Source organism: Corvus kubaryi, unplaced genomic scaffold (assembly GCF_017639235.1).
Source record: "Corvus kubaryi isolate FWS band 111438036 unplaced genomic scaffold, C.kubaryi_AGA036_p1.0 133, whole genome shotgun sequence".
Classification (NCBI taxonomy): domain Eukaryota; kingdom Metazoa; phylum Chordata; class Aves; order Passeriformes; family Corvidae; genus Corvus; species Corvus kubaryi.
Window position 1 is genome coordinate 26,691,398 of NW_024580667.1, and position 22,091 is coordinate 26,713,488.

Sequence of the window (22,091 nt, forward strand, 5' to 3'; positions counted from 1 at the left end):
CTGATTCTGGACAGGGCAAAACATTCAGGCAAGAAACCTCCCAGGGGCAATTAAATGTCCTTTACATGGAACCTGTGATACTACTTAAGGAAGAGAGATGATCTGAACTGAACTAACATATGCAAGGAAGTACCCAGGTAGATCTGCAAAAGTTTTATCTCAGGATGATATCATATGATGTGCAGAAGAATCAAAATAACATCTTTGTTATCTATGTAATTTAAAATTAGTATCATGTTTTCATAAAACAATGCTCATCTTCAAGCAGCAATTAGATTGTAGCATAAATATTGAGTTAGCCATAGACAAATCAGATTATTGCAAAATAATGGCAATCTCAAAGTTGGCAGACCTGCTCCTGTTTCTCGTTGAATGTTGGCAGGGCTTACAGAAACTGGAGATGGAAAAAACCGCTCATTTCATCGACAGATATGGCAGAGCCAGAATGTGCCTACAGTATGATGTCAAGTTTAGTCCTTAATCCAATATATGGCATATTCAGACATTTGTAAGTGTGGAGCTTTTCCTCCTTGAAGGATGTGAACAGCGCTGAGTACATTTCTCCCAGTAATATGTGTGGGTGGTGAGACACTTGGAAGGGGTTGCCCAGAGAAGCTGTGGATGCCCCATCCCTGGAAGTGTTCAAGGCCAGGCTGGATGAGGCTTTGAGCAACCTGGTCTAGTGAAAAGTGTCCCTGCCCACAGCAGGGGGGTTGGAATGACGTGAATTTTAAAGTCCCTTCCAATCCAAACCAATACTTAGTGCTGGAGACATCCTTTGCTCAGTCAAGGTGTTTTGAATGATGTTGTGTCATGTAAGCTTTGCTAATACTTAGTTTTCAAGACGTATTCTGCTAGGACTTTCTCTTTTAGGTCTGGAGATTCACAGACCTTGGGGAAAACCATCTTGCTTCTTACACCCTTTTGAGCAGTAATTTCTACAACACTGGGTTTAGCATCATCCTTATCTCTTCCCACCTTCCTCTTTCTCCCTTCCTGCTGCCTTCAGATGCCGAGACAGATCTTGCCTCACATCCTGGGTACTACATACATTTGGTGGAGGCATCCATGGGCAAGTGCTGTATGGCAACAGAGGAGATCGAGCGTGACCTGCACCGCTCGCTGCCTGAGCACCCGGCCTTCCAGAGTGAGACGGGGATAGCTGCCCTGAGGAGGGTGCTCACAGCGTATGCGCACAGGAACCCCAAAATAGGCTACTGCCAGGTGAGAAATTCCCAGCGGGATAATGCTCCCTGCTTCTTTTTCCCCTTCTTCCCACTCTTTGTTGTTCTCTTGAGAGTGCTTTTAATGGTGCTTTTGATAAGTATTGTCCTTTTAGTTAGGAAATGTACATAATTTTAGATAGTAAATGTCATTTTTCCTTGGAAAACAAGTATGTAGGCTCACCAAAAGGTTCTGTTCTAACAACAATATTCCTTCAGCATTTTGCAAACTGCATTTATAATTACAGGAGGGGAAAAAATGTTTCTGATGCTTCTGTTTGTTCAAAAGTGCATTTCTTGGACAATACTTGGAAGCAGTGCAGGGCAAACTGGCCTGCACCGATGAGATTTATGTAGTGCACTGGAGCAGAGGCTTAATGAACCCTTTCTGCCACTTTTTTCCAAAACTGATGATAAATGGTGAAAGTACTCTGTCTAGCTGGCCAGCTCCCTGAATTTTGATTAACATCAGAGTGGTCCTGATACTGGAATAGGGGGCACTAAAAGCAGCCCCAAAACATCTTGCAGTATCAGATACCTGCTTTGTATCTTGGCAAATCCAGTATTGTGCTTTTGTCCATTGTCTCCTGTTGCTCTTATGAAAAGCAGTAGACATAAGCTTGGAAAACTTGTTATGCCTTTGGGTTGCAATTACGTATTTGCTGTATATTCTCTGCTTTTCTTGCTGGTTTTTTTCTTAGTTCTTTACATCGTGTTAAGCTACTTTTTTTTCTATAAAAATAGCCACAGTTGAGCTTTTGTCAGTAGGATTTGCTGTCACTAACAAATCCCATTTTCTTCTTTGCCCTTGTAAGTCTATGAATATTTTGACCTCCGTGTTGCTGCTGTATGCCAAAGAGGAGGAAGCCTTTTGGCTGCTGGTTGCTGTGTGTGAGCGAATGCTGCCGGATTACTTCAACCACCGAGTGATAGGTGAGCTCGTGTCCATCTTCTTGCAGACTGGGAAGGGGCAGCCATATAGCACAGGGGAGGGTAAAAATGCTCAGGGTCAGCTGGGGTCCAGACTCCACAGATGAAGTGCTCCATCTACTTGTGTGCTGTGTAGGGACAGCAGCAGTGGCAGCTCAGATTCCAGCCAGGGTTGGTTTTGGTTTGAAGGGTTTGAACTGCAAAATCTATAAATACATGCTCAACTTTGCAGTTCGTTTTTTTCTTTCCTGTTGGTCAGAAAGTGGTGACACTTTTGCCTGTTACATAAATAGAAGAACGTGGCTAGGAGTGTTCCGTGTTAGAGACTTGAGCTGTTTAAGATGAACCTAGGAAAGATCTGCTAGGGTAGCTATCTGTGATCTGACCTGTCTGAATTGCATGGCTGCTGGAGCAATGCAGGCTTGCATCTACACTAGCCCTTTGTAATGAGGGCTGATACAAGTCCCTCTGCAGAACGTGCCATGCACTTCTGTGTGCTGTGTCTCCTATATAATGCCATTATTTTTAAGATTGTTGTGCAAACTGCCTAATGCACAGAAAGAGAGGGTCTGAGCAGTATTTGTTCTTTGCAGTCACTTCCTTCCCTTACAGAAATGTTTGATAGTTTTCCCTGTTTAATCCTAACCTTAGTCCTTAGCTACAGCATCTGCTGTTACACTGTTGCTGTGGCAAAAGAGGGGGACCAGGGTCACTTGTGAGGAAGTGAGGATAGCAGGAAATCCCTGGCAGTTGTGGTTCTGGGAGCTAGAAATGGTCTGGGCACTCTTGTGCTGCCTGTGGAGTGGAAGGAGACATCTGAGAAGATTTCCAGTCTTTTACTTGAAGGATGGGGCTGTCATACTTCCCTCCTGACACTGTGTCACTGCACAGTTTGTCTTGTCACTGACCTGGTAAGAAGGTAAATTAAAGCTGAGTTATTCCAAAGTTTAGCTGGATGCTTAGCATGTTTTGTGGTGCTTTAAATGCCACTGGTATTTTTAGCTACTGGACTAGGTGCTGTTACCTGTCCCACTTGTCAGAATTCTTCGTCTTGTCTCCAAACATGAGTTTAAACTGCTATTTTGATAACTGACTTCCATGTTTGTGTGTCTCCTTCCTTGATTAAAGGAGAAACAGCTTTATCTGTACTCAAGCATTTCTAGATATTATCAGCATGCTTTGGATTACTCATAACTTTGATACTTGCTGGGTTATTACCCTTAGCTTTCTCCACCCAACTTAATGAATTGTCTTACTTGGCCAGCCATGTCCCTGCCTTAAGATGTATATAATTTGGGCTTTGTATCTTGCCTGTCACTTGCCATGGCTACAGCCTACATTGTTTAAGTGATGAGAGTTTTGGTTGTCCTGTCTCTGTTTTCCAGCCCTCTGTACCCCAAGGAAAGAGGGTTGTGTCTCTCTACTGCCATGGCTCACCACAGTGTGAAGAGCCAGGAGCTTCAGCTTGGAAGTTGCCCCACTCTCCCCTGCTGAGCAGCACTGATGCTGTTTTGCAGCATGGTTGCTTCACTGAGCACTTACTTCTGCAGCTCAGCTTTACCCTAGAATTTAACATGCCCAAATCGGTGCTACTGATCTTCTCCACCCTGCCCCTCCTCTGGTTCCTGTTGCTTGAGTTAGTGTTCTTGGCTCCGCATTTCAGTCGACCTTCTTTTTTGATTTACAACCAGCTCTTGTCTAAACTTTGTATTGTTTCTGCCTGTGTAACACTTCCAAGACCCAACTTTTCCTCTTTGCCTGCCCTGCCAACACTGTTGTCCAAATTGTGATCTCTCAATAACTTTGGCGATCTCTGACGTTGCTACCCGTCACTGTGCTTTTCCTCTTCAGTGTCAGCCAGTAATCACTACAGTCCAAACAGCTACTGAATTAATGACCTGGGTTATAACAGGCCTTCTTAGCTCCATTTTGTCTCAGACCTTTTCTTTATGAGTTTCAAAATCTTCTATTTATTTATGTGTGTGTTCATTTAGTTAGCTAGAATTTTTGCTTTCAAAACTTTGGCAATTCAGTCCTACTCAACTTTTTACTTTTATCACATGAGCATCTCTCTCCTCAGCCTTGCCAGCTATGACCCCTCTCTCCTTTCACAAGCTTTTTTATTATTTCACTGCTTGCATATGGGAAAAGCCTACAGGGAGGGCTCCTCCTTCAGGAATTCCCTCTGTCCTTCTCTCTGCAATGCATAGAGGAAATTATAGGTGCAAGATAGAAACAAGTTGTATATGGGTCAAGAGTGGTTGCAAGGGTCAGGCCTATCCTATTCTCAATTACCATGACTTTTCCATCCCCTGCAAAAACCAGCAGGGCATCTTACCCGTGTTTAGACTTTACCTGTTAGACTGTCATCATCTTGACACTGTAATTCTTGAAACATTGAAAACCTTATTTCATTTCTCTGATTGGCCTTTTCAGTCCTGAAGATGTCATTTGTCTTGCATCTAAGGTCATAATTGTTCAAATGGATGCCCTGGTATTTTCCTACCTCATCATGGTCTCATGCTGTAATACAGATTCATTTGCTCTGATTTCATGTTTTCTGGGAGCCTAATGAAAACATGGACAGAAAAGTCAATTTTAATACATCTGCTTGACTTTCATCTACAGTGTCAACACTTATAATAAAAAGATCTGTGAAAGATCTGGGCAGTGTTGCATGTTCCTTTTAAACCTTGGGTTTTGCCAGTGCTGTCTCTGAGACTGGAATGATCTATTTATATATGTCTTGCCTGTGTCTGGCTTCCTTCAAATACCTCTAAATCCAGCTCTGTTTTTTGGGTCTGTGTTAACTGTGGCTATTAAATTGTTTGCATTAAGCTTATTAAAAAAACCCAAACAAAAATTGCCCTCTGTTGAGTAACTCCAGTCTGTTTTTCTCCTCCGTTTTTTTCAATATTATGGAAGGCTTTTTCTTCAAAGCATCGTGCATGATGTGTTTCTCAAAAGCTTTTTGCATGTCCATGGGCTTTTATTTTTGATTTGTGGTGTTGTAATGTTTGTTCAGTCACCAGCAGAAGCTCTTTGTGGCCTGATGTGAAAGGTTCTAAGAGAGAGAAATGTCATAGCTATTTTTTTTCCCTGTGATTTGGATGCAAAGCCAAAAGATGTTGGCTCTCTGCCACAAATTGTCCAGGTTATATTCTGCTTTTGAACAACAGAAGTTTTGAGTGCTAGGGATATATATGTCTCAGCAATTAAAATTGTTTCGTAATACTAGCAGAATATGGACTATAAGAAAGAAATGAAATAACTTGAAAAGAAAGACAAAATAATTGAAAAGCTAACTGCATTTTGTATTCAGGAATATTTTTAACTTGCAGTGTCTTTGGTCAAAGCCCTGATGCGGCAGATTTGATTTGTAGACACAATCTACTTCATTGAGAAGAAACTATATTGATTCTTTAATAGCTGCTGATAAAGCAGAGCTAAGCTAGTAGCTAAACCAGAGCCCAGATCTGCTCCTTTTGGAAAGACTGGTTGGGACAGTTAGGAAATCTTATCTGGGCATTGCGGAAATCTTTTCTTCTTTATGTGTAGCTATGTATGCTTGTAAGTGTATATTGGTATCTGTGCCTGTACTTTCGTGTAAATATTTTTCTTCCTGCTTGGTGTGTGTAGCCATATCTGGATTTCCATCCTGTGTTTTCTCACTTAGAGCAAAACCTTTGCTGCCCACTTGCTTGAGTACATACATTGGAGAAAAATGTGTACTGTCTTTTTTTTACTGCGTACATCCCAAGTGGAGCAGTAAAATGCTTTAATATTGCTTTTTCTACCACTTAATTATTATGTGCTCTTGTAGCCAAAACCAACAGCTGCTGCTATTGCTATTCCATTGCACCCTAAAGGCACTTAGGAGAATTAACACAGTTGTTGCAGAAGGTTGTGCAGTAAGGCTTATGGACACAGGGGTTGGGCTGAGATCACAGCAGCAGGATAATGGCACTTCTCATTGTAGATGTGTTTGTATCTTGATGGTTTAAATTTTCTTAAGAAATTCTTGCGGTTAATAGTTGACAGCAGCGATTAACTTCAAAAAATATTTTTTCTTGTGTCAGTCCTGGCTAATACTGTTCCTTTATGACTTGTAGGTGCTCAGGTAGACCAGTCAGTGTTTGAAGAGCTTATAAAAGAGCAACTTCCAGAGCTGGCTGAACATATGAAGGATCTGACAGCCCTAGCTTCCATCTCTCTTTCCTGGTTCCTTACCCTTTTCCTCAGCATCATGCCCCTGGAAAGTGCTGTGAATGTTGTGGACTGCTTCTTCTATGATGGCATCAAAGCCATTTTCCAGCTGGGCTTGGCCATACTGGAAGCAAATGCTGTGGATCTGTGTAACAGCAAGGATGATGGGCAGGCCCTGATGATCCTGAGCAGGTATGGCCACACAGGAGTGCTCCTTCCATCATGGGCCATTCTGCCCTAAAACAAAGGCATTGCTCAGTAGGCACCAGGGACACTCTGTGTCACCCTGCTGCTGCTGCTGCTGTTGCAGTGTCTGCCTTAAACAATGGCTTTGTACATCGGACGAGATGTCCTGTGAAATTTCCTGGCAGTGCCGAGACGTGCATCGCCTGTGTCAGTGTGCAATATTTACTGCTGCTCTTCGTGCCTTCCCTAGACTGATGGGCTTCCTGCTCCAGACTTCAAGGAGACAGAAGTTTTCTTCCTTGGGCAGCTTTAGTAATTTGGCTGGCTTGCTGTTCCTCAGATGAGTAATCACAAAGGCATTTTTGAAAAGTCTAGCTTGCCCAAAACCCAATTTATTTCTAAGTCTATGCCATAAGACTTCTTCACTTATTTGAACTGAGAAGAGCACAGTGCAATGTGATCTGTGTTCTTACATATTTCCTCCCTTCAGGTTTTTAGAGCGTGTCAAAAATGAGGAAAGCCCTCTGCCACCTATTGGTAATCACCATGCATTCTTCAGTGACGACCAGGAATCTTCTCCAGTGACTGAAATAGCAAACCTGATTCATGACTCTTATGAGGTAAAATAATTCTTTGTATCTACTAGTCACTTAAGTTAGAATTTTAAAGAAGAAGGTTAAATTCAGCTTGGCTGCTTTGAAAGTTAATACACGTTTACAGATTCCTTGACTAAAGTGCTCTCATGCACACGACTAGGTGTAGTATGAATACCTAGATCAGTTAGAGACTGAGTATGCTTTTTATTCAAGGTCTCACTGCACTTTAAAAGCTGTATAGCCAATTAATGAGAAATACAAGTATCATAAAATACAACACAAATAATAAACTTCTGTTCCTCTCTTACAGAAATTTGGAGACCACTCTGTGGAACAGATAGAGCACATGCGCTACAAACACCGAATCCGTGTCCTGCAGAGCCATGAAGATACAACCAAGCAAAATGTGGTGAGCAGGGTATTATTTTGACTGAGGTAGCTCAGTGTTGCCTCTCTGGAGGCACATGGATTAGTTTTCAAAAAGGTGCCACTAGGTCTTGAAAAATCACTGGTGACTCTGCAAAAAGCTCTTTCCTGGAATGCTGATGGTTTTTCTTTTGCAGCCATTATAGTTTAGGGTGGCTTTAAATTTATGAACAAGTGCAGGACTGTCCAGCCCATCACCTTGTCTGTGACAGTGGCTGGCCCTCGGCAGCTGCCTGGGGAAGAGAGGAGAGACAGCACCATGCGATGCTTCCCTGGCCTCTGTGACCTGTAGCTTAGGGACTTCCTGTCTTTGTTTCTAATAGCCCTTGAGGGATTTCTCTTTTCATGGATCTGTCCAACTGGTGAACCTAAAGAAGGGGGAAACATTGCAAAGATATTTTAATGGTGGTTTTCAGCTGTACCCCCTAAGTACAGCTTGTGAGTCTGCCTGTGTCAGTGATGTCACTAACATGATTTTCTTTCTTTTTAAGCTCAGAGTTGTCATCCCAGATGTTTCAATTCTTCCTGAAGATTTGGAGGAATTGTATGACTTGTTCAAGGTTGGTCTCCCTGAAAAGCAGGGGATGCACCTCTTTGAGGCTTTTTTGGGCATAACTTCCAGCTGTTACTTTGCAGTGCAGCACTGACATCCCATCCTCTGCCTTGGCCATGCTCCCTGGGTGGGATCTTGCCATTTTGTCCTTTCTGTGGTTGTGCAGTTGTTAAAGAGGAAAAGTAATGTACTCATTCTTCAGAGAAATGCTCCAGAGTTTCTTTCTAACTTTCTGCTTGGAAATGGTCCGTGACAAGTTAGGTTCTGTTAACTTTCACATGCAGAATAAATTAAATATTACGTACCTCTGCTCACTGGGAGCTTGGCAGTGCATTTCAATCCCATTCTCTTAATGCTCTTTAAAGGCAGACTCTCTTTTCCATGGGGAAAAAAACCCCTAAACCCAACAACCTTGTGTCCTTGCCATTTGTTCCCAATTTTCTAATAGTTTGGTTTGCCTTTTTTTTTTTTTTTTAACTAGAAGCAGTTTCAGCTCCTTTCTGTCAAGCTGATGTTTGACAAAATTTACAATAAAGTTGGAGACAGGGACATCTAAGCTTATACAACTATACTTGATTTAGAGGTCCAAGCTTTTAATTATTTCCCGTAATGGACCATTTCTTCTGTGTATTGTCCATAGCCATAAATACTGAGAATATGGCTCTGTGGTATGTCATTAGTGTTACACAGCTTTCTTGCCAGGAGCAGCTGTATCCTGCCTCCATTAGTGGTTGTAAGATGATGCTGCTGGGGCTTGTTCTTCAGTGCTTCCCTCTTGCTCCTCGCTGCTGGTTTTGACCTTTGACTAGCTCACACTCCCCTAATTTCATTTTTTGGTAGTGGCTCCTCTTTTGATTTTTCCCTTGCTCCCCCAGGGACAGCTTGCTTTGTTAGGACTCTTTGTTCTGCCTGTTCCTAGCAGAAGACTAATAGGTACAGTATCCAAATGGAGAGGTCTGAGGGAGAATAAATGAGCAGGTCAAGCCTACGCTTACTCTGTATTTTTTGTGACCCTCTGTACCTTTGGCTGGTAAGGGACATCCTGGGTCAGATGTGGTTAAACAGTTTCAGTAGTGAAATTCACAGTAAACTTTTTTCAGGAATTGCCCGGTCTCCCTTCATGTTTATTAATTGTCCATTGGAAATTGTGAGAGTGGCTGGCTGCTCTGATGAAAGATCTGCTTTTTCACACAGGATTGGTCTCGGTATCACTGTGACCCCTTGCACAGAGTGAATGTCGAGCACGTTACAGCGTAGTTTGATGTGAATGCCCTTTTCTGCTGGTTGTGCTCTCTGCTGCTGCGCCCCCCAACAACCGCTGTCCTGTCTCCGATTTCTCCTAGAGGGAGCATTTAATCAGGTGCTACTGGGAAAGCACGAGCGTGGTGTCGGAGCGCCATGACCCCAGGCGGCCGTACGCCGAGCAGTACCGCATCGACGCCCAGCAGTTCGCCAGCCTCTACCGGCTGCTCTCGCCCTGGACCTGCGGGGAGCACACCGACCTCCTTGCCCACAGGACCTTCCGCCTCCTGGATGAGAACAGGGACCGGCTCATCGAGTTCAAGGGACTCGCCAGCTGCTTGGGTATCGGCTCACTGTGGGCTGGGTAGGGGGCAGAGCAGGGGGTGGCACGGGGGGAAAACAGCAGTGTTAAAATGCCACCTGACAGGCAGAGAGGATGGTTTTTAGGGCTTGTAATTATCCATATCAGTGACCTTTACTGATGTTTTTGTGTTCCAATCACCTGAAATTTGATTTAAAAGACAGTCTAAGGACATGACTGGATATGGTGTTAGAATATTTGATTTCTCAGACAATAATTTTGTTGAAAATCTTGTGTGAATTAAAAATGACACTTGGGTCTGCACAGAATGCTAGGAAATCCTCTCTACCCAGTTGTTGCTCTGAGTATACCTCTGAAATCTCAGTGTACCTCTTTGAAACTGCTTCTTGAAGACTTAACCTTACACAGCTGACTGCTGCCTGCCTTACATGTTGACAGTAAGCAGAACAAAAACAATCTGGCCTGCAGTGACTGAGGGCTGTGCCAGGGTTGGTCTTGAGGCCACCAGCTGTCCTAATAGGTGAGACTGCCTGTCCAAAATCTGTCTGAAGAGAAAGTGCCATATCTCAACTGTTGCCTGACCTCAAGTGGAAAAAACTGAATCAACATTCAAAGCTTCAGTAAAAAGCCATGGTTTTGTGTTCTTGCCACTTTGGACTTTTAGACTTTTTTATGTGAACACTAAGGCACCCTGTATTCTCTTTTTATTTAGTGTTGATTCTTAGAGGGATTCAACTTTAAATTCAAAGTTCTCACAGTATTTGAGTGCATTTCAAAGTTTAGAATCTAATTTTTACTGGTCATTGAAAGTGTGAATTATATTACATGTGAAATAGTTATCTCCATTGGGCTTACTCTACAGAACAGCAGTAAGGGCTGAAGGGGGAGAAATACTAAGAATATGATGTCTCCTACATTTTCTGTCTTTCCCCTCTCACATTTCTGTAAATCTGTGGCAGCAAACAGCCTTTACTAGATTGCCTGCCATCCTCCTTGATATTTTTAAATGATGCTGAAGCTCCATAGGACTAGGTGGTCACAGTCTATTTTAGAAGAACAAAGACCAAAACAGATGGCTGTCACCTGCAGTTCCTTGTTGACAGGCACAACCTAAAGTAATACACTGGCCAGATGTTGATTGTCCATGTAAAGAATTATCCCCTGTGCACAGAGAGATGCTTGATTTATTTTAAACTGTGGAAGTAAATGCTCTGGTTTACTTCCTTCTTGTTCTTTCTTTGTAGATGTTATGTATAATGGAGAAATGAACGAAAAGATAAAGTTACTATACAAGCTGCATATCCCACCGGGTAAGAAATCTGAAAGGTTATGAATACCTCACTTTCCCCAAAAAATCTCTTGCTTTTGGGAAAAAGCTGCTTAATGAACCCCATCTTGCTTCCTTCCAACTGCGAGCATACAGGATGTGCATTTGTAGTTGCGCTTACTGCATTCTACAAATTATTCCATTGATGACAAATGGAACCTTTTTGGATGGAATTTATAGATTACAATGTTGAAGCTCACATATCTGTTGCATTCAGAGATCTTTTGCAGCCAATTATATGGTTACTTCCAGACAAAATATGAACTGAAATAATGTTTTTGAATGGCTTGTACTCCATGTACAGTAGAGATGTCCTTGTATATCTTGATCCAGTTTGGATTAGGTGACAAAATTCTGTGGTAGTTCCTCTGCAAAGTTTTTAATTAAAATGTGCAGTTCTTGGCAAGCTTCCAACTGCAGCACCAGTCTTACAGTAACATAATTTTACAGTATGATTTAATGAAATAAAAGTACCTAAAAGTGTTTACAAAACATTTTTGCACAATTACTTCACTTTCTTCAAATACAAAAATAAAAAAACATCATGCAGAATTCAAAGGATTAAATTTGTCACTTTTTTTTTTGATAGCTCTCACAGAAAACGAACGAGACAGCCAGTCACCATTAAAGAATCCTTTGCTGTCAACATCAAGACCACTGGTCATTGGAAAATCAAACGGTATGTCCCGACTGCTTCTCTAATGCGAGTGCATACGAGATAACCAGCTTTCCACTTTTGATCCATGCCATATTATCTCTGCTCTCTGGGGTTTATTTTGAAATACAGATTTACTCCAGTGACTTGAAAATGAATTCTCCTTTTTATGTCTGCTCCAAAAAAGGTGATGCAGTAGATTACCAAAAGCAGTTGAAGCAGATGCTGAAGGATCTAGCCAAAGAAAAGGATACTAAAAATGAAAAGGAATTGCCAAAAATGAGCCAGGTATGTACCTTAGCGGCTGTACTGTTTTAAAGAAGTGTACTCGAAATGATTGAATACAAGTTTGGCTCTGTCATGAAGTATGACTTCAGCCTGAACTTATATTCAGTCCTTCAGGTACTGAGGATTGGGGTCCTCTGGTCCAGGGAGCAGGTGTTTAAAAACTTTTACTTTTTAAAAACTACCTTCCTAGCAGTTCCCTCTGCTCAGACTGGCTGGGGAATAAATTTCAGATTCACTCTCACCTGCAGCAGAAGATGCAAGCAAACAGGCTTATGTAGGCTGGAAAAAGCCCTCCTCCTCCCAAGCCCAAGAATTCCCAGGAATGTACATTGTTGTTCCATCTTCTCATATCTTCGCTGCACCAAACCAGTAGCTTCTTAGTACACCACACCTGGAACTTGCCCTGTCCTAGCCAAACACTTGAACTGCAGGAGAACAGCTGAAGGCTGTAACAATCTTACCATCTGTTTTCTATTGCCATTAGCTTTCTGTGTTGTTGGCATAAGGAAATCTACTGGAGAGAAAAGGGCTCCATATTAATAAAACAAATGTACAGACATGCAAAGAAAGATGGGACTGCCCCCAGAATCCCTTCTGTGCTCCTGTTGCTAAATAAAGTTTTGAACTGGTGGCATGTACCTACTCTGTCAGCTCTGCAGAGGCTCATGATCTCATAAAGGCGTCATTTCACTGAGGGCTCATGACTTTCATTACAGGATATATGGAAACATCCTCTCTAGCCTGATAATAATCTGTGATGGGTGAGCAAGGGAGAGACAGAAAGGGGCTGGGCAGGGAAGATCTCAGAATTTTTTTAGAACAGCTGGGGAAAGAGGGGAGAGAAACAGCAGAAGGGAAGTTTGCCTGCAGGCCTGTAGATGGCTACTTCGGTTGTAACTCGCTGTGTGGCAGACACCAGTAATGGATTATCCCTTGCCTTGTATCTCACTTGCCCTTAGATCGTCTGGCATGTCCTGATTTCCTTCATCAGGGCACCAAAATACTTCACTGCCCTCTTCCCTATTTGATTTCAGCACAAGGTTTCCTAGCAGCAGTGGGGGTTGAAATCCTTTCACTAATGTTTTTAAAAGCAGGCAGAAGTTATAAAAGAGCATATAAATGTACACAGCATTCCACCTGCCTTTGCACTACCGGGCTGCACCTGACTCCTGCAGTGATCCTTAGCATGGCTGTTCAGGACTTTGATGCTGGTTTTTCATCCTTTACAGAGGGAGTTCATTCAGTTCTGCAAAACGTTGTATAGCATGTTTCATGAAGATCCAGAGGAGAATGATTTGTATCAAGCCATTGCCACTGTGACCACACTGTTACTTCAGATTGGAGAAGTAGGACAAAGGAGCATCAGCCTGGGGAGTGGATCAGATGAGTTCACCGAGGACTTACAGCCCGAGGCCTCCACTTCAGACCAGGATGCTGTTTTTACTGACACTGTGAAGACCCCCCACAAAGACTCTCAACCTTCACCTGTGACTGAGGGGGACTGGACTGTCTCTTTTGAACATATTTTAGCCTCCCTCTTGACCGAACAATCATTAGTTAACTTCTTTGAAAAACCCTTAGAACTGAAACCAAAGCTTGAGAATGCAAAGCTAAATCAATACAGTCTCAGAACAAATGGACTGAGCTGCCAGTCACGGAGTGAACATGCAAAACCAAGCACGCAGTAGCAGCAAACATCTCAAAAATGAAATGCACTGAAATTATGCCAAAGGACATACTGTAAAAGGCTTTCAGTTAGCAGTGGACTTCTGGTAAACAATTTGTTGGTCTGTGGTTTTCAGTTCAAGAGCTTTAAAAGCTAAAAGGGTGTGTAGGTTTGTTTTGTGCCATTGACTTATTATGTTCTTGTTTTGAATGTAAAAGGAAACATCTGTCTACAGTGTGAAGACACTGAAGCTCTCTTCCGCACTGGGAGAGCAGAGGCTGGCTCCAGTTGTCTATTTTTTTTAAGCAGGGGAAAACACTTCTCATCTGCTGTCCACAGTTTGTTTCGGTTGCCTTTTTTTGCACTAATACTGAAAACTGTTTCAATGCTGGTAATTGAAACTATTTTAATATATTTGATTGTATTCCAATTTTTATGTCTTGCTGAAATGTTAAGTGTACATGGACTGTGCTTCTCATATAGGTCTGTGAAAACATGCACTTTTCAATAAACCCTTTTTTACAAGACTGGCATTGACAGTATTCACTGATTTGGGGAAGCTAAGTGCCTTTAGTCCCTTTAAACAAATATATTAAACATATATAAACAAATATAAACAAATATATTAAACAAATACCCTGAGGTAGCATGATCACAATTATTTCACTAATTGGAACCCCGTTTCCATGTAGCACACAGAGCTGCTCTGGGAGAAGCCCACTGAGTCTGCCTAAGAGGCCAGTGTGGCACATCATTCACATGAGATTACATACATGAAATATTGATCTATCAGTTTTGGATGAGTTTTTCTTGATTTGTTTTTAAACAAACTTGGCCTTAACTTAAAATACCTGTGTAAAGGGTCATTACATACCAGAACAAAATACCCAGAACAAAACAAACCTACCAGGACCCACAAAGAACATTTGAATCTCCTTATTCCATTCACATGTAACATAAGTCTAGTGTATCTTTAATTAAGAAAATTACACCATTGTGTTCAAATTCAAAGAAAGCAAGATACTTTAAAAGGCTGGTACCTGTTCCAACTCAATGCTTCACAGCTGAGAGCCTGAACAAACTGGACAATAAAAACAGCAACTTAAGAATATATTTTCTTTTTATCTTTTTATTGTAATGAAAATCTGTTTAATTTTCATCCACATTGACTGTCTGTAGACCTGCAAAACAAGACATTTCATCAACACCTGTTATATATATATGGAAGACTTCCCAAGGAAGTACACCTACTGTTTCAAGGCTAGTTTGCTATCTTGCTTCTGGAAGAGCAAACTATATAGGCAAGTATTTCTCCAAACGTTAAAACAAAAACTTACTTGTAGTTATGGAATTTTTTTTCTCAGATGACAAGCAGAAAGGGCTCAACCTGCCTGAGCTTTTGACATCAGAGAATAGGCTTTACATGGGAAAACAAACCTTAGAACTACCCTAACAACAATGGCCAGTGTTTTTCAATCTCTCAAAATTTACATGATCATTTCACTAAATTCTGTACTTTTTTTTTAATATGGAGCAGGCAAACCAGCAGCTCTGTTCTCTACAGTTAAGCCAGTGGTTTCACTCTTGCAGTGTTCTTTTCACCTGAATTTTGCAATGCAGGAGGAGCTGTCCTGCTTTGCTTCTTGTTCAAACACGGCATGGGAGATGCATGGAACCTTCCTTACCTTTGAATGTTGTGACTGGTACGTAGGTAACCAGAGTGTACAGTTTGTTGGGTGAATCCTCATCCTCATTGCGCTTTCTGGACAAACGCACGCGGATACGGTAAGGAACATTCCTAAAATTAAGACGGCAGATTAATTTTCAGTGAAGTCTGTATTGAAACCCGTGAATTCATAGGGAAGTTCTTTCTCAGCATCATAGCAAGAGCAAAATCTTGTACTTTAAGAGATTGTACTGTTTGCCTTAGAGGAGCTATTTTTTTTTTTTTTGTTTGGTTTGGTTTTATTAAAGTTAGAAGGTAAAATTTAACTGAGCCTTCAGTAAGATGAATTCATAATCCAGTAGGAGCATAAAGTCAGAAGTGCATCATCAGTCCACTACTGAGGAAATACATCATGAAGATGATCAGCAAGTGAACATGACCAGCAAGCAGCTGTTACTAACAAGCACTTCTTACTACAATGTAAGATAGTGAGGAAAAACCCCAACAATCTACCTTGAAAGCCCAAGGACTCTATCAAAAGTCAGAGTATTGCCTAATCTTTATGCCAGAAATCGTGGAAATTATAGTGAGCATCAGGCCTGAACCTAGGTCTTACTTACGGGCACAAAACTGATCATCATTTCTTCCTAATAACAACTAAATTGTTCAGATGATTTTGTTTGTAATAGCTTAGTGTTGTCACCCAATAATGCCCAAAATACACTGTTGAAGGATGGCACAAAATTTTTTTTCCACACCATTTTTCACATAACCTGCCACCTCAGAGGAACTCAAGATTTTAGGAAACTCCTGCTCAGACTACTTTGCTCCACAGAAATCTGAAGGAGCTTCCTCTTCCCTGCTGTACCTTTTCAAGAGCAGTGGACATAGAAATTTAAGACACAGGAACTTGCTCTCCTTTACTCCCTTCTTGTCAAAGTCAAAAGCATTTTTCACTACTTTATGTAGACCACTATCTTACCAGGCAACATAGTGATTTTAGCCTCTGCTGATCCTTCCAGAGGAAGGTATTTTACTTTGCATACATTATGTTTTTTAACTAGTAAAAAACTGCACTCACACTGGAAAGACAGATATGATGATTCCTTGCTCCACAGACTTCACATTTACCAGTTAACATGAGGAAGTCTTGGTTAGCAGCCTCCCTACGAAGCTCTGGAGTTACGCTCTCTCCTGGTTACATTGCTACTTCTTCACTCCTTACATACTGGGCAGTTTAACAGGGAGGACAGAGAACCCCTGCCTGTAAGACCCAGTAACTCGGTCTCATCTTCCCACTCTGCTTTTTGAAGGAAAGGTGGGAAACACAATGCCAGGCAAAGCATTCTATGTATGTCATAGACTAGACTTACGGACCCAGTTCCCAGAAGATATGGTTTAAATCCACGGGTATCCAGTGCATCTCTCAAAGCAGCAATCCAGATCAGTCAACCTTTTTTTAGAGTTTAAGAGGTCCCACTCCTCACAGAAGTTCTTTTGGACCATCTTTACATATGTCAAATCAGCTGCCTTTGTAGCAGTGATTTAACAAAAAGTTGTAGTTTTTGGTCCCCAAATGACTTATTTATTTGTACTTACAAGAAAAGATTAATGGCCCTGTTTAAAACACACCTCCTTTTGTGCAGCATTTATCAGTTCAGCATGCTTCAAAACCTAATCCTGTTCAGATACACTAGACATATCCCAGACACAGCCTGGGACTGTAGGTATCACTAAAAGCTCAGGTTTATAAAAACTGTCTGCTACAACAGGGATCAAGGTACTACAGTATTACAATATCCCAATCCTTTCTCTTCCCTGCCCTCCACCCCCAAACTTGCATTCCTTCTTTTGCTTTATTCTTATTAGAAGTAGAAGGAAGTTCTTTTAATCCCAGAGTTTACCAAAGCTCTGTTACAAATACCCCAGGAAAGCTGACCAGAACACAGAGGTGACAGAAAGATTAGGTTGGTGCATATACCGCAAGAAGGAAGCATTTGCAAAGAAAATGCAAACACTGCAAGAAGTATATAGTTTTTTCCCAATCCTTGGTGTCCTTCCTCACACAGTAAGGAAAACTGCAAAAACCCACCTTATTCCTTTAGCCCAGACCGCTTTGTTCAGTCTGGTATCAATGCGAACATCAGGAGTACCCATCTCCTTCATCGCAAATTTACGGATTTCCTTGAGAGCGCGTGGTGCTCGCTTCTTGAAGCCCCTGGGACAAACACAAGAGTCACTTCTTTAACTTCAGGACACTGTCAGCACTAGACACTCGTTGCATGTGTTCTCCATACAACCCAAAGCATTGTGTTAAAGAGCAGACTAACAGTTGTACCAGCACAACTGGACCTTTACCCTGTCAGGCAGCTGGTAACTTTTAATAGAAACCACTTATACTTAGGTAGAATATTTTCAGTAAAATTTTGCAATCACAAGATCTCCTGGATCTTAAGCCTTCATTTTAATGTCAACAAGTTTCAATATCTCAGTAACACTGAAAAGATCAGAAGTTTCACAGACACTCTGAATAAAAGCCCTATGAGAAAAGCAGTGCAATGATAATAACATAAACATGACTGAACTGTATCAGTATTGAAATAAACAGCAGAAGAACAAAATTGATGTTATTCTCAGTATCAGCTTTTGCTGAACAGTACTTGATGGTTGCTTTCTTTCATGCTATCAGGACTGCACCAATACCACCATGAGAACTGTTTTTTTCCCCCAGTCTCATGCCCATTATGGCCAGATCCTGCAGGACTGGGCATTCACAACAGAAGTAAGAGCTGCACCATGAGCATTTTGCCATATGTAATTACACCCACACTGTGACATGGGGCTGTGCCAGTAGTGCCCGAGGTCTCACAGTGGGTTATATTCAGTTATACTATGTGTATGCTGCTGTTGATACTTTGTGCTAGAAATGTGCTAAATAAAAAGCATTTCAGCTCTAGCATATCATGCCCCAAAAGAAAAGTGGACATCATGATCATCAGCATTAAAACAGACTGAACTGCCAATCAATATGCAAGGCCAGAACATCTTAATGCCATTTGAAGAGTACCACTATCTCCCATTCTCAGCCGCGGTTTTGCAACACTCCACTGCCTCATTTCTCTCCTATCCCATGTTAACTTTAGCCACTGCACCAATTGTTTGGATTTGGATGGTGTCTTCCATGTGACTGCAGGCATACTCAGAATTCAAGGGCAATGCAGTTTCTTCTGAAGCACTTCTCCACAACAGTTTCATGAGGTTCAGCATTCGGTTGATTAAAAAGCTACTCTTACCTACACACAACAAATATCCTTTAACCCAAATCATATCCCAGTTTACACCTCACACAATTTCGTGTTAAACATGAAGCCAACCATTTGATTACAGCAGTATTAAATTTCTGAAATGTTCTCGGTGGCCTGAAGTTTAAGCACTTGCTTGGGAAAGAACGACAACTTGTGCACAGAAGTAAATCAACCTAACTTCAATTTAAGTTCTGGAACACTCACAATCACAGAAGCAGGCTTGTTCCTGGCAGCCACAAGCCAAGTCTGGCGTTGCACAGGTACAGAGCTGCTGCCTCGGGACACAACCGAGGCACAAGGGACCACAAACACCATGCTGTAAGGACAGCCCTTCTCTGCCCTTTAAAACGTACTGAACCCACTTCCAAATGCCTCTTCACAGAAGGCGAATTTCGCTGATAGAAAGAACTTACACGCCATGGATCCGCTTGTGAATGTTGATGGTGTATTCCCGAGTTACTACCTCGTTGATGGCAGAGCGGCCCTTTTTCTTCTCGCCGCCTTTCTTTGCGGGAGCCATCTCAGCGACCCTGAAAGGCACCGTGCACACATCAAACGCAGACCTCGGACCTTCCCCGCCCCCTTCCCTCCCGCCGTCCCCAGCCCCTTACAAACCGCACAACTCCCACATCCAGAAACCTAAACCTAAGCTTAATTAACCCCCGGGGTCGCACTAGTCGCAGGCTTCACGCAGCAACCTTCCAGCATCACAGATGCTTTACTTCCATCTCCCTGAGAGGAGCAGGAAGCACATCTGAGACTCTTCGACTACCTCGCATTAACACCGGCCTCCTGGCCAGCCCCAAACCCCCTCCTTCCGCAAGGCGACCCAGGAGGGCAGCTCAGCCCGTCCCGGAATGAACACGACGGTGCCAAAGCGGCTCCTCCCAGGGGCAACAGCACGGGCCGTATCCCCGTCCCGTGAGTCCCGCAGGCCTCCCCGGGCCTGGGGAGGGCAGAACACGGGCCCCATTCCCGCCAAACGCGGACGCGCCGGGAGATCCCACGCGGTGCCTCCCTTGCCGGGCCGCCCCCCTTGCCGGGCCGGGCCGCGTTCCCGCCGCGCTGCGGGGTCTCCGCGGAGGATGGAGGCGGATTCTGCGGGACGAACCCGCGCCCACACTCACCCTGCCCGGGCTCAGGCCGGAAAGGAGCGCGCGCGGCACGCTGGGAAACAGGAGCTCTTCCGGGATGAGGCTGAGAGGCGACTGCGCCGGCGGCGGGCGGGGCTGCCTTGGGGGCGGTGTCAGCGTGTGCCCGGACCGGGGATGTTCACTGGGAGCGGTGTCTGGGTGTGCCCGGACCGGGGATGGTCTTTGGGGCGGTGTCAGTGTGTGCCGGACCGGGGATGTTCACTGGGAGCGGTGTCTGGGTGTGCCCGGACCGGGGATGGTCTTTGGGGCGGTGTCAGTGTGTGCCGGACCCGGGATGTTCACTGGGAGCAGTGTCAGTGTGTGCCCGGACCGGGAATGTTCACTGGGAGCGATGTCAGTGTGTGCCCGGACCGGGGGTGTTCTCTGGGAGCGGTGTCTGGGTGTGCCCGGACCAGGAATGTTCACTGGGAGCGGTGTCAGTGTGTGCCCGGACCGGGGATGGTCTTTGGGGCGGTGTGTGTGCCCGGACCGGGGATGTTCAGTGCCCGCCCGCCCGCTCCCTCTGTAGGGTCTCTCTTTTCCTTGGAGTGGTGTGTGGGGAGCTCGGCTTGGCGCACTGGTGCTTCCAAGAAGCATTTTGCCTCCCGCAGATCTGGAGCTCTTGTTCCCGAGACAGAACCGAGGCATCCCGGCGTGGGGCAGTAGCCTGATGTAACCATCTCACCTGCCCGGAAAACCTAAGGGATTATGTTGGAACAAGCTGGGTGTTGGCTATAATGAACTAGAACACCCCAGCTCTGTGAGGACTGGCGTTGCCTTGTGTGTGCAACAGAGAACAAGGGCAATAATCCCAAACCGGAATGTGTGTATGGGGAAAGCATGAAAAACTAGGTATTGACATAAATCTGCTCTTGTGAGCTCTCTGTATCCTTCCAAACAATGTATTAAACCAGCTTAGAAGGCAACCCTACCCTATCTACAGCATCTCCCTGTTAAAAGCTTACAGTGCCACTGGTTTTAGAAAGTGTTTGTGTTTGCTCCAAGGCTGAGTTTGGTTTGGACATACCACTGGCAACTGGGAGACATGTGGGTTTATAATCCCTGAGAGTAGAACAAATTCTTAAAGGAATTTTCCCTTCCTGTATCTTCTGTCATAGTAGAGATCCATCAACTGCTACTTCCACAAGTATTTCCTCTGAGGTGCTCTTATTCCTTCATTACCTCTTCCTGCATGAACTTCGGGCTTACAGATTTGTCCCCTCCTTTCCCAGGAGTGGCTGGGGTTTATGAAGTTAGCCTCTGTCTTAGCCAACTGGCCTTTGCTTAGGTTTGTCTATAGTTAATGAAAAGAGAGAGGTTCCTTCAGACATTAAGTGAAACCTTCAAGTTTAGCTTTCTAATCTTCATCTGGTGGGGTCACTCTTGCTTCACTGAACAAAAGAATTTAAAGGGATGAGCAGGCTAATTCACCCTGGTACCTAAAGGTAGCAGTAAAAACACTTTCTTAGAGACCAGATACTTGATTCCCTCAATCCTCTCCCAATGACGGATTGTATGGACTGAAATACACATGCACCCATCAGTGCTACCACCCAGTCTTGCAACTGAATCATTAGGGTAATTTTGTCAATGGATTTTCTTTAGGAGACTTCTAGCTTTTTCAGAACTCAGGGCAAATAAGCTTTTTTTCATTTCCATGAGAGCTTACTTTCACAACTTCCAGCTCCCAGCCCAGTTATCTCCATTGTTCCCCTATGGCATATAAACCAGAACATGTGGGCCCTGCTGATGTGATCCTTGATACTCAAGGGAGGGAAGGCCATGTGTGCACTTTGTTGAAGCTAACGCTGGCTCCAGTGGCTGCAAGCTGCCCTGAGAGCCATCCCCTTTCAGTCTTACTGAGGGGAATGAACACATTCTTGTGCTCGTTCCCCACCTCCATCTGTGTTGGAGGTTCTCCCTGTCTGCAGAGGGAAAGCAAACCTGTACCTTGGCTGCTCCATCCTGTAGTCAGTTTGAATTTAATGTGAAAAGGAGTCTGCACGAGGATGCTAAAGTGGAAACTCGACTGTCTACAGGGTGAGTATTCCAGAAGAGATGTGTCCCAAAACTCAGGACAGCGGTGTCTTAAAACACTGAAGTTGGACATGGGTCAAAACCCTGGTGTGTGCTGAGTCACAGATCTGTTTTGTGCTAATATAGAACTCTTTGGTTGGAAGTACAAAGCTGCCTGAGGTCTTTAAAGGTGCTCAAAGTTTTAAAGGTGCTTAAAATGAGCTGTCTTCACTTGCAGCTAATACAACTTCCTGAGCTTTCATTCTCAGTGCCTATGCCATGACAAAAATTCCAAGGGATAATACTTGGTTTTGCTAACTGGGTGCCAAACACCATTCAAGTCTGTGGCTA

General features: G+C 43.4%; 2 protein-coding genes across 7 annotated transcripts in view; one reads left to right on the top strand and one right to left on the bottom strand.

The window, feature by feature from the left end:
* TBC1D8 (TBC1 domain family member 8) overlaps window positions 1-14,147 on the top strand; it is a 48,576-nt gene extending 34,429 nt beyond the window's left edge. For 5 of the 6 annotated variants that reach the window (XM_042040392.1, XM_042040410.1, XM_042040420.1 and 2 more), the window contains 11 exons: window positions 1,010-1,224; window positions 2,039-2,156; window positions 6,266-6,551; window positions 7,036-7,165; window positions 7,452-7,550; window positions 8,059-8,127; window positions 9,464-9,704; window positions 10,929-10,994; window positions 11,601-11,690; window positions 11,854-11,954; window positions 13,184-14,147. In XM_042040392.1, the coding sequence (XP_041896326.1) occupies window positions 1,010-1,224; window positions 2,039-2,156; window positions 6,266-6,551; window positions 7,036-7,165; window positions 7,452-7,550; window positions 8,059-8,127; window positions 9,464-9,704; window positions 10,929-10,994; window positions 11,601-11,690; window positions 11,854-11,954; window positions 13,184-13,642 (1,874 nt within the window). In that variant the 3' untranslated portion in view covers window positions 13,643-14,147. The other variant, XM_042040437.1, reaches the window with a different exon arrangement.
* A 582-nt stretch (window positions 14,148-14,729) lies between these two features.
* Window positions 14,730-19,814, bottom strand: RPL31 (ribosomal protein L31). The gene is made up of 5 exons (XM_042040450.1): window positions 19,719-19,814; window positions 19,005-19,121; window positions 17,379-17,504; window positions 15,306-15,418; window positions 14,730-14,801 (listed from the first exon to the last, which is right to left on the bottom strand). The coding sequence occupies exons 2-5, from the start codon at window positions 19,109-19,111 to the stop codon at window positions 14,770-14,772; spliced, it is 378 nt and encodes a 125-aa protein (XP_041896384.1). The 5' UTR covers window positions 19,112-19,121; window positions 19,719-19,814; the 3' UTR covers window positions 14,730-14,769.
* Window positions 19,815-22,091: the final 2,277 nt, after the last annotated feature.

Excerpts from the sequence above, each read along its gene's own strand:
- RPL31 (XM_042040450.1), bottom strand. The coding sequence starts at position 19,111 with ATGGCTCCCGCAAAGAAAGGCGGCGAGAAGAAAAAGGGCCGCTCTGCC. Across the intron at positions 15,419-17,378 it reads GTCTGGGCTAAAGGAATAAG|GAATGTTCCTTACCGTATCC; the intron begins GTGGGTTTTTGC and ends TCTTAATTTTAG. Across the intron at positions 14,802-15,305 it reads ACCAGTCACAACATTCAAAG|GTCTACAGACAGTCAATGTG; the intron begins GTAAGGAAGGTT and ends CTTGTTTTGCAG.